Source organism: Atta colombica, unplaced genomic scaffold (assembly GCF_001594045.1).
Source record: "Atta colombica isolate Treedump-2 unplaced genomic scaffold, Acol1.0 scaffold175, whole genome shotgun sequence".
NCBI lineage: Eukaryota > Metazoa > Arthropoda > Insecta > Hymenoptera > Formicidae > Atta > Atta colombica.
Window position 1 is genome coordinate 228,873 of NW_017259266.1, and position 12,411 is coordinate 241,283.

Sequence of the window (12,411 nt, forward strand, 5' to 3'; positions counted from 1 at the left end):
ATATATATATATATATATATACAAAAGTAATAAAGTTAAGGGCTCCCAATTTTTATGAAAAAAAAGGAAAGTTATTAAAGATTTTTTTCTAAAGTCATTAAGTCTTAACAATGCTAATGACCAAAGGAAAAATTAGCGATTTTTTTCTACAATTTTAATACAATTATTTTTATGAGCTCATTAAGAAAAAGCACTTGTTTGTCAATAAGACAACATACACGACAATTATTACAAGACACGATATTTTATTTCATCAAAAATTATACTTATCTTTTTATTTTATATCTAATATCATCATTATATAATATAAGAAACAGATCGTTTAATTTTGAGACAAGCGATAAGAAGAGTTTGAACTGATTTTAAATCGCATTATTTCTCATCACAGATTGTTAGTTGTACCCTTCGCAACAAAATTTCATTTTAAAATTTATTTTGAAAAAGATTTATTATAAATCAAATTTTCCAACTTAAAAATAAAGTTGTCGATAAAAAATTATTCTTGTAGTACAAGTTATAATTTTTTAATAATTTGAATCAAGCAATATTGGGAATTCACAATTTTATTCATTCCCGAAATAACAGATAGTTTTCCTTAGATTTTTAGAAATCCGAATCATGGAAACATTCTTATCTAATTAAAACAATCCTAAGTTATTTATCTTTCGTTCACTAACATGATGCCGGTAATCCCATAAGTTTCTGAATTTTTGATGTTTTTACAATATATAAACAAAGAGACCTTATAGAAATAAATTCCGAATTTTACCGAAGAAATATAAAGTTTGTTTTACAATCTTAATAAATAATGTCAAATAAGGTGTTTTAGAAGATATGATCTTGCATTTTGCGAATATTTTAATTAAAAAAAAACTTGAGTCTCATTTTTAAATCATTTTTTAGTATACGTAATATTAACGATCCCTTTCGAGCATCGGATAGGCTCTGCCCATATCCTCTTCTGGGATCAGCGGTATATATCTCGTTCTGGGATCATTTTTTCGCTCATAAGCGTATGGAAACATCATCGTGGGATGTATTATATTTCTGGCACTTTTTGTTGTCTTGTATCGCGGAATCTTCTGGATATGCGTGGCAACTGTTGTAGAACTCGAAACATCGTTAATGTCAGTCAACGAGGACAGGTCGCTGGTCGTCTCCTCGAAGTCAATTAGAGGTATGAATTTCCTCTCATACGTGTTTGCGATCGTGGCTTCCTTTTTCGCCTCATCGAAGATGCTAGCTTCGGTAGATTTTTGCGAATTGTCGACGGTATCGATCTCCATCGTCGGGATCGTCGTCGTCACTGTTTCTTCACTCGACAATTCACTCGCAATTCGCGCGGTCGTTGAAATAATATCGCTCTTGATCATGATCGGAATCCAGTCATTGTCAGGTTTGACTTCAGTTTCCACATTTGCGTTGGCCTTTTGCAAAGTCCAGTCATGACTATGATCGAGCGACCAGTCCAGTGATCGCGAAACGTTTGAATCCCTTCGCGACAGAGAATTCTTCAAAGTCGATTCACTAATCGGTTCACCAATTGGTTGCCAATCACTATCCTTGCTTGCTGCTTTCGTCTCGAGACTGGTGGAATTGGTGCTTACTGACTTCTCCGGATACACAGCCTCGACTATCATCGGCGATTCCTCAACTCTCGATATAGTATGCTCGTTTTTGTTCTTCTCCGTTTGAGCACTCGAGGATTCCTCATAACGTTTATCGTCGAGGTTGAACTTCTCGGACTTGCGTTGACCGATTTCCACCCGCAGGATTTGATCCCTGTTCCATGATCGACTAGTCGTCCTACTGATCTCTGCAGTGTTATCGATGCTTCTTGGACGCACTATATCATTCAAAAGAGGGAAATACTTTGGCTCTTCGTGCCGTATACCAGTCACAAAGCTTGGTGTGTACTGCGAGATCAGGGGCAACAGAGTTTGTCGAGCGTATCGTTCCGCTTGCGCCAGGATACCAGCCAATCGCTCAGGTAGAAACTGCACGGTGAACGCTCTCGTGGAGGTCGACGACGTCTCCTGTATCTCGTCATGTTGCTTCTCGTGTGATATCACCTCGTTCCGCGTGTTGTGCCTGGTAGCGCGTGGACGCAGAATCGGTTCCGTGATCTCGGGCAGCTTGAGCGATCGACCAGCGTCTTTCTTACTCGGACGCAATACCGGTTCTCTGATCTCCGACAAGTACTCCGTAGTAGTCGCAACAGTGGTCACGGTGGTCTCAACAACACGCTCCGACACTGTCGAGGCATGGTAGATCAGATTCGTGGCACCGGAAAAGCTCCGTCCTTGCTCTGACTCTGCGTTCTCCAGCGAGTTTGAGTCGCCATCACCGGATATGTCCAGGATGATCCACGGATTCGCGACGTTGCGCCGCTTTTCTGCATCCTCGAAGGATGTCACCGTCTCGATCTCGGAGACGCGTCGATTCTGCTCCTTCGTGAACGGACCGAGATTTCGTCTTTGCGACGTTCTCTCTGTCGGCAGAATTTCCATGGAGTATCTTGGAGGATCCTTTGTGTCGTAGTTTTGCTCTTTCGTAAAAGGTCCTATGCCACCCTGTCTGTTCTCCACCTCTACGTGTTCGAGTATTGGTACCGAGGAAGATACAGTGGAGTTGTCAGTATCCAAAGGTATGTTGCATTCGCCGGGATAAAGGGGTAGGTAAACTGACCGAGCAGATTCTAGAATCAAGCCCTTCTTACAAACCGAGAGAATCTTGCCGAAACTATCGATTATTGCCACCTTGTCAATGGTCCACGACACCAATCCGGACGATATCCAGCCACTATATGCCGTGTATTTGATCTGTTAACATAAAAATAATTACAACAATTAATTATTTTAAATTAAAATAATTATCTAATTCATTGTATGTAGTAATGTAGAATCAATAGCTGATTTTGATGTTTTTAATTCTTTATTCTGATTTATTAATGCCTGTTTCTACTAACTTATGTATATTTCTATCAACTTATTCTTCATCTTTTTTGAATTCAATTAGAGATAGAATTAGATAAAAATTAAGAACTAGTTGAAGAATTAGATTAAATTAAACTACATTGGTAAAAACTGGCATAAGAACGCATGGATTATTTCGATAAGACGTCTGACATCTCAAATGTAAATTAACAATTAATTATACTAATGTTAAAGTAGAATTTTATAGTATTTTTCTAAAAAATATGTTAATTAAAAGTCTGTGTTCATGTAATTACAGCAAAAAATAAAACACAAGTAAGTTTTAGTTGTGCAAAGATATAAATTACTACTTGTGTCGAAATTTAACTCTCAATATGGAAATATAATTAATATATCAATATAATCAATACACTTACTTCGATCGCTTCGAGATGAGTGACTGCAGGATGCGGTACGACGATTTTTTGAAGAATGGCTCCTACCAAAAGTTCTTCATCCTTGCGAGTCATCGCAAACGTATCATTGTAAGAACTTTTTCCCACAAGTGTAATCTGAAAAAAATCCAAGACTGAGATATTTATCATGAAAAAGATTTTAGAACTTTCACTTTTATTTTCAATCTAACAATAAGACGAAGAAACTATCTGAAAAATTCGTGAAAGCTGTACAGCAAAAGTAAAGCAGAAATAATTTCTAATTTCTATATTTTTTTTTTATTCTATATTTTATTTTTATTTACAATACATTTTTTATTTGAAAATAGAATAGAACAGAAATAATAATTTCTAATTGTAAGTATTGTATTAAATTATATGAATGTAAATTATATGAATGTATGACAAATTTGCATACAAAAAGAACAATTTTGCTGAAGTATCTTAAAAATTTCGTTTTTTCTGTGAAACAGAGAAGTGGAATCCTCATTGCTATTTGCTACTCGTTGAAAGATTTCGTCTCGGACGCTCACCTGAAGCTTGCCATAGGTCTTGGTGGATCTCTCACTGCGACTATTATAGACCTTGATCTGATATTGATGAGCGCAAAAAGGCTCCTCATCTCTCGTTACTAAATAAAGCTGGCCTCTGGCAGGTGATTCGTTACTGTAATAACCCATGTCGCCGCAAGGTCGATCAGTACCATCCATGCCGCAGGGGAAACAATCACCCTTCAATAAGCCATCATATCCTTGTTCACAAGGGAACGCTGGAAATCGGCATTTCGGACTTACGGAGTCGGTGAAGAACTTGTACGCCCGACGATGATTGCACAACGATCTCCCCTCGACCGCACTCGCTGTAACGATTACATTGTTATATAATATAGAGATTCATTACTTTGTATTTTAACTTCCGAAGTTGGATCTATTTAATCTACTCAATATTTTTATGTTACACAATTGTATTGCAAATTTGAATTATTGTTATTAAAATAAACATATTTGTTTTGCTTTTTTTACGAGTGATGTCATGTTAGCATAATTATAATTCGAATAATAAAAAATTAAGGGGCATAGAAAGGATGGCTTTGCTGAAGTAAAAAAATTTAGTTAGATATAGCTATGAAAATAATTTTGTTGGACCACATGAAAATAATTATGAAGAAAGCTCAAACTGCAAAAATATACAAGAATGATAAAATATTTGACAGCATTGCTTATCATGCTTAAAATTGCTAAATAATTATTTAGATGATCTAATAAAATTCTTTTCAGATCTGTATCTAGCTAAAATTTTATAGATAGTTTCAGCAAAACTGTCCTGTATGACAGATTCTGAGATGTCAACTTTGGATATTTTTTATAACGATATACATAAGGTGAACTTACACCAAATAATGTCAGAAACGGCACCAACAAAAATATTCGAACATCCGCTTTGCATTTTTCCACCGTTCGGATAATAATCTACGTCACCCATAGGCTGCCATGAGCCGAGTCCACCCAAGATGAGCTGCTCACCATTGCTGTGAATAACATCGACGAAATTTGCATCCGTTGCATCTAAACGAACTCTCGGATCATGCGATTCGAAAAGTGGCCCTGCGGGATCCAATCCTATTGACATACGAAAACAGAATGTGTATTCCATAATCCTCTAAGCTATGAGTTTTTCATTATAATTAAATGCTTAGAATAATGATCATAAAAATATAAAAAATAGAGAACTATTATTGATCTAGAAAGTTGTAAGTAATGGTCTTTGGCATCTCTGCAATCATTTTCGCGAAGATTGCTATCACATTTTAAGAGAAATTTCATTTCAGTTTCCAATAGAGGCAGTCAGCATTATGGATAAGCATTCGGATGCTAAATTAAAGTAAAGTTAGTAAATACGCTTACCGTAAAAATATCAACCGGTTGCTCCTGTAGGTACGTGAATTATTATAGATAATATTTTTACTTTACGCGTCACGCGTAATTGGCTATTCATTTACATTTGCGATGGTGAATGTATGAAATCGGGATAAAAGTTGCAAAAAAGCTTTACATGGAATAAATAACCTTGAAAAAGCGTGAAACGGCAATGAAAGGGTGTATAAATTACTTCTCAAGTTTGGAAAATAAATTTCTCTTTATTAAAACTTTATAAAAATATTAAGGGAGGTCACGTTAAAAGATATAAATGAATAAAACACAATTCGAAATTAATGAAATACTCGTGACAGCGAATTAGGTGCAAATTACGGAAAGAATTGTTTCTTCTTAATTTTACTTATGTAAAATAGCGTCGAAATAGCGTAAAACGAGTAATCAGCGGAAAGATATCATTTGCTCTGCATTAAGAAAAAAATTTAGTACTTTTAGTTGAAGCATTTTTTTTAATAGCCATTTTCTTCTTTACACATATAAGAAAAAATTTGCTTCTATGAAATACATTTTTTTGCTTTATAAATAACAAAAAAATTTGTTTATATAAACTGAACAATTTATTTTACATAAGATAATTTTATTCGGTATATTTTATAACAATTATTGTTCGGTATATTTTAACTAAATTTTTGTAGTTACAGCAAAATTTTAATTTATAAAATAAAACATTTTTCCTAGTGTAATAATTTAAAATTTGAGAAATGCTCGTCTCATTTTGTCAAAATCCCGGAAAAAGAAATCCGGAGAAACCCAAGTATACATATGGTACCTATTTACAATTAGTGAAAAAAACTCACGATCGATAATTCACCGTGTTGATATTCGATTAAAAGGCATCAGCGCGTGTCGAGGTAAGAGGCATAGAATGCAGCAAGCATTTAAATGCATCGAAATGGTTGCCGAGAGCGGGACCTTGTTACAGTTACTCTCTAATAATCGATTATACGCAAGAGATTGTGCTCGATTGGCCAGATTGCGATCATCGAGATATTTTGCACACAAGAAATTTACACGGAGATTATTGTTGACAATTCAAGTCAATGCAAATACAAATGAATACAATGATCTGAGTTAATGTCGTAGGAGAAATGATGCTATTGCAAATGTAACATAGAATAAATTGAAAATCACATCACGATATAAATGCGTAATATAAAAAATATATCGCTTTTAAAAAATATATTTGTTAGATAAAAATAGCCGATAAAAATAGTTCAATCCTATTCGGTTAATTCGCGAATCCAGGACCTTAATTTTTTTTAAATACTTTGTGAAAAATTATTTATGATCTTACATAATTTTAAGTTACATAATCTTATTATTCAAATTTTAATCTTTGAAATAAAAGAAAATACGTTCAATTATGTTAACATTAAACATAGATGTATTAATTTAAAGTACACTGAACCTATAAATATCAATTAAAATTTCGAAATTGATTAAGGTTAAAATATATTTGGCCTTGAAGTACATGCAATGTTTTTTTTTTCTTGAAACTTGTCGAAAGTATTTTGCCAATATGTAGTCATGTACGATAATGTAGTCAAGATAATATTTAATATCTAATTAATATATAATTTTTTAATATCTAATATATAGATGTATTATAACTTATATAATGCTTTAAAATCTTACGTCCATTTCTTTTTCTAAAGTTATCATTCAAAAACTGTGACAATCGATGTCGATCTCCCTTACCTGAAGACTCGATTTGCATACATTATGGTTTCACCATAAAGAGTTGTTATTTAAATATCTGTTGAATTACGTAAAAACTCGATTTTACGTAAAATTTTATACGATAAGATCGCAGTGATCACGTGTGAAATGTTTGACTTACCGGTAATTCTAGAGACATTTCCGAGCTCAGCACCGGCAAATCCAGCTACGTGGGCTCCCAGACTAAATCCTATCAAATGTACTTTTTCCAGCGGCACGTTTAAACTACGAATTAATTTTGCCAATTGTCGGCCAACTAATCGTGTATTGGCCGCTGCCCTTACATAATTGGGTACAGCGCTACCAGGTCCCCAATCCACGCAAACTAGAAGTGCGTAATGCAGTTAAAATTATGCAGTTAGCATTCAACGAAAAGAACATTTATGCATACATGCTTGTAAGAACCGTAATTACTTGTTTAATTACTATATATTTATGAATAAAAAGTGAACATTCGTGAATTTATTAAATTATATAATTGCATCTCACAATCTATGCCTAAACAGCATAATTATAAACATATAAATATATTATTATACAAGCCTCACTATTGCATTATTATTAAAGGAAATTAATTTATTGACAAATAATTATAATATTTAATAGACTTTATAAAATAATATATTTTTGTTAGAAAAAATAGAGAAGCAACGTTTACCGTTAAACTTTCTGCAAATTCTTGTATTAAGAGATGTAGGCCAGGTTTTTATTTCTTAAGATCAGTTGGACACGAGCCATTAAAATAGTTACGTAAATTTTGTTACATAAATACCTATATTGCAATCGTGGATGCTCATTAACGCGGATCGCATATCGTAAACCCATAAATGGTTGCAATCGCTTCCAAATCCATGCACGATCACTTTGGTTGGAAGATTAGGGTCTATGGCACGGCGGACGTTATCATTTATATTATCGGCGGGTACTTCCATAGGGATCGATCTTGCTTTTCTACTTCCATATACAATGAATCTGGCGAAAGAGAATGCCAATTACACAATTTTTTTAAATGAAAATATTTTATATCGCAATTATATGGTCTCACGCACACATTATCACGTAATACAATATCACATATTTTCCATAATAGAGTTTACACCACCCTAGTCGATTATCAAATAAAGGTAACATAACGTCTATGTTGTAATTTCACACTAAATAAAATGTAATCTGGGTCAAAAGTATTAAGCATTTTAGTATATATAACTATTATTTAATGTTTTAATTAAAATTTGACTTACGACATTTGCTGTGAATTATCTTTGTTTTGAAAAAATAACTTTAAACTTATATAATGCCGATAACTAATAAGTGAGTAAATAAAAGAACTCTAGGTAAATAAAAAAGTACAATTATTAATACTTTCGGCCAAGGCTATATAACATGATGTTACATAATAGTTACATCATTGAGTGCGAAAATATAATATTAATGTTATGTCACTTTTAATTAGTGTCAACTAGGACGTTTTTTGTACATGCTATCAGATATCTTTCGTATTTTTTACCTAGTTCCGACGTCTTTTGGCGGTGACGGTAGCATCTCCAAATAACTGAAGGGTCCAGTATCCTCGAAGCATCCGATGTCCTCATAGCAAACCTTGGACACCTCTCTTTTTCCTCTATGATTAACCCTTTTGTGAAGCATCCATTGTCTCATTGACTCGACGACAGCGCGAAAAATTTCCGCGTCGTTCTTTTCGTCCAAACTTTCATCGAAAGACGAGAACACCTGTCCCGCAATGGGTTCTGCTGAAATATTGTTACATAATGAAAAAAGATACATATAACATTTATAGATACATAATGCATTTTGTTTTGCGTCATTTTATGTTAATAAATTTAGCTAACAGACAGAATTAATTAACTTTATGTAAAAAGTTATTTAATTAAAGAACCGTTTGTTATTAGAAATTGGAGAAATTAAGTGTTATCAATTATTTTATCAATCACGTTTCGAAAGAGTATGTTTAGTTTTGAAAGTGTATGTCTAATTCTTGTAAATTCAAGTAAAGTTTATTCAATGGTTAAAGAGCATTTCGGTACGCTATTTGCGCTAATATTTGTAACGGCTTTCCCGGTTCATGGCTTGCGGCCGCTATCATTATTAGTATAACGCCTGAATAACAATTTCCTGGAACGCTACAGCAATATTTTACACTTGATAAAATGATAGGTATTCCCTCTTTTAAGCTTCATTGCTTATTATTATATCAATTTTGTTATTACCAGTCCCGTAATTCAATTATAATCTGTAGCAGATGCACACTCCTAACAGAGGAGTGCTCCTAAGATATTGATCAGATAAAAGGCATCGACAAATGTCTGTAGTTTGCGGTTCTTTGTTAGATTCAAGTTAATTTTTTTTTCTTAACAAAAGTAATTGATGAATTTTAACGAAATAAGCTTTAGGCCAAGAAGCTTATTTATTTGTCTTTTACAGAAGAGAAAATAGCAATCAGATAAAGAGAAGATTACAAAAAAAACAATCGGGTAAAACAAGTAATAATCGTAAAAGTATTTTTAGTAAAATAAAATAATACGTTCCACATAGTATTATGTAGTAATTGTTAAAGACAAATATAATAAAATTTGATTATAAATCTATTGGGTCGTCCGGAAAGTTCGTGCCGATGTTGAAGGAAAATTGAAACGCAGAAAATTTTAATTTAATAAATGTATACTAAAATTTAAATTTTAGTCGGCACGAACTTTCCGGACAACCCAATACTTTGAATGTTATAACGGTATCAAAAGAACTATAACAGAATCTTTATTAGATCTCAAGTTATTTGTTTTTCTTCAACAAACAAGTTTCAGATAAAGAAGTTTATTTACTTCTTTTCTTCAGAATAGAAATTGCAAAGTTGATAAAAGTAATCGGATAAATCGTAAAGATATTTTAGTGTAATAAAGTAAGTAATAAGTCTTATACAGTATTAGATAGTTTGACAAAAATTTAAAATAAAAATGTAATGAAATTTTATTTAAATTATTATAAATTTACTTTGAACATTGGTTCAAGGATGTTTTTTGAACATTATTTTTATTTGAATATTACGTTTATTTGAACAGCAGTGTTAAAAGTCATATTAGATTTTTTGTTAGATCCAAAGCTATTTTTAATTGAAGAGATGATTTAAGTGATAATTATTGAATTTTAATATTGAGTTTCAGTTGAAGAAGTTTATTTATTTTTCTTTTTCAAAAGAAAAGATTGCAAAATAATTGATAAAAACAACGGATAAATGATAAAAATAAATCATACACATAGTGTTAAATAATTACTAAAGGGAGGGGGGGGGCACAAGCATAATAATAATAATATCTTATTTAAGTCATTGTAAATATTTCAAGAATGTTACAGCAATGTTAAAAGCCCGTAACAAGTATGATGAATTTTATATGTTATTGAGAATTTATAATATATAACGTATAATTTACATAAAATGATCGATAAAGAATTGTAGCTAGTAGAACACGCAATCGCGATCGTGCGTGTCAGTAAATGTGGCATTAAAGTCATTGTAAGCGTATTTAATTTAAATCGCGGTGATTTCCATGTTTTCCCTTTTACAAGCACAGCTTGATGCCACTGAAAATGTTAACAGAAGACGGTTAATTATTCAACAGTGAACGACTGTAATTAAGGCTACTGTTCACTCACTACTACTTTTTCAGATTATGACGTCAGAAACAAGAAAACACATCAAATTCTTACAAATTATATTTGAATAAATATATTTTTTAATATAAAACAATATTTATATAATCAATGGTATAAATTTATAAATTGAAAATTGTCTTCTTATTTCAGCGAGAAATTAAACATATTAATTTCTATATATTATTAATTTAATCGATCGATTTAATATTATTAATTTAATAGTTTGTTGTTAATAGTTTGTTGACATATTACAGTTTATTTCGTTTTTAGTATATGCATAATTTATTTCCAGATAAATGGTTATTTATTATTTAATTAACAAGAAAAGAATTTTTAATATATTTACAAGGTTTTATCGATTATAAGTGCTGTTTTATTGAATTGTATTTTCATATTAGAATATACAAAATTTTGCAAAATTTTTAGGGTATTTCTCACTTCTGACATCACAATTCGAAATAGTAATAAATGAATAAACAGAGTCTGACCTTGTAAGAGAGTTGGCGTTATTAAAGTCTTTATGAAAATTAAATTATGAACATTAAATTTATTAATTATTCAACATAATTCGCCAAGGATGTATTTGCTACTTATTATTCTTATTATGAATTTTAATTAAAATCGATTTAACGTGATACAATGAAGAGATGAAACGTTGAAAACTAAGAAGAAAAATTTATAATAGTTTTTCTATTGAATCCAGAATATGAGAATATTCTGGAGAAAAACCCCGTAATGTTCTAGAGAAAGTAAAATATATACAATTAGAAAACGCATATTGCAATAATTGTTCTGTGTTTTATCAAATGCTATTTGTGTAATGCACCGCTAAAGAAAGATGAAAAACAATACCGCAGCAAAATTCATTGAAAGATCTTAACTGTGAAAGATCTATAATGCTAGAAAAATATGCTAAAAAATATAGGGGTCAGGGATTTACGTTGAAAAATTAAGACATTTTATGTTTATTTATAAGTGAATTTTATTGTATTCTTCGAGATGATTAAGATAGCGCCATATCATATACACTTGCTTATACACTTTCTGCGCGCGAAGAGAATGTAGAAGAATACCTAAATTTTATGATTCCCATCCTTCTTTCAAAGAATACTATAATCATTCAAGATGATTCGGAGAATTCCCAACGCATCTATGACATTATATGCGGATACCTACGCAATTTTAGGATAATTTTACAGTTAGCGACGGTCAGCGATGAAAATTATTATTCGCATTGTCCTAAATCGTTCTTTATCCATCAGATTCTTACGATGTGAAACTGCAACGTTCATCCCATTTGATTGAAATGTCTTTTTAATAACGCCATAAGCAATTTACGATTTTTTCCAATATATTTCAAAATATAAAACAAACAGGAAGTGAACTGTCGCGTACAATAGATTGCTACGAAGTAACTGGAAAATAGTGACACTTTAACCCTCTTAGCGTACTGTCTCGAACGATGTATTTGCAATGACTACGCGTAAATTTTATGTCACGTCACGTACATACAAAGCGTCCCACTTCTGCCACATTATTTTTTAATGGCAAACCCTACTGGCCAACTTGGAGTAGATTTTTTTTCGACAAAGCTGTCAAGGCATATATAATTTTCCATTAACGACTAAAGGTAAATGGGTTTCAGTGATAAACTAAGTCATATTCTTTAGTAAAAGAAGAAGACATTTATAAAATTTAATAGTCAATTATTCCGAATTTAGA

General features: G+C 32.0%; 1 protein-coding gene across 1 annotated transcript in view; it reads right to left on the bottom strand.

Annotated features, from left to right (window-relative positions):
• Positions 1–545: 545 nt before the first annotated feature.
• LOC108686338 overlaps positions 546–12,411 on the bottom strand; it is a 30,396-nt gene continuing 18,530 nt past the window's right edge. Inside the window, exons 2-8 of the mRNA XM_018191600.1 lie at positions 8,531–8,771; positions 7,796–7,995; positions 7,145–7,348; positions 4,762–4,989; positions 3,904–4,229; positions 3,353–3,487; positions 546–2,822 (exon numbers count right to left, since the gene is read on the bottom strand). Coding sequence (XP_018047089.1) covers positions 915–2,822; positions 3,353–3,487; positions 3,904–4,229; positions 4,762–4,989; positions 7,145–7,348; positions 7,796–7,995; positions 8,531–8,771 — 3,242 coding nt within the window. The 3' untranslated portion in view covers positions 546–914. The remainder of the gene's footprint in view (positions 2,823–3,352; positions 3,488–3,903; positions 4,230–4,761; positions 4,990–7,144; positions 7,349–7,795; positions 7,996–8,530; positions 8,772–12,411) is intronic.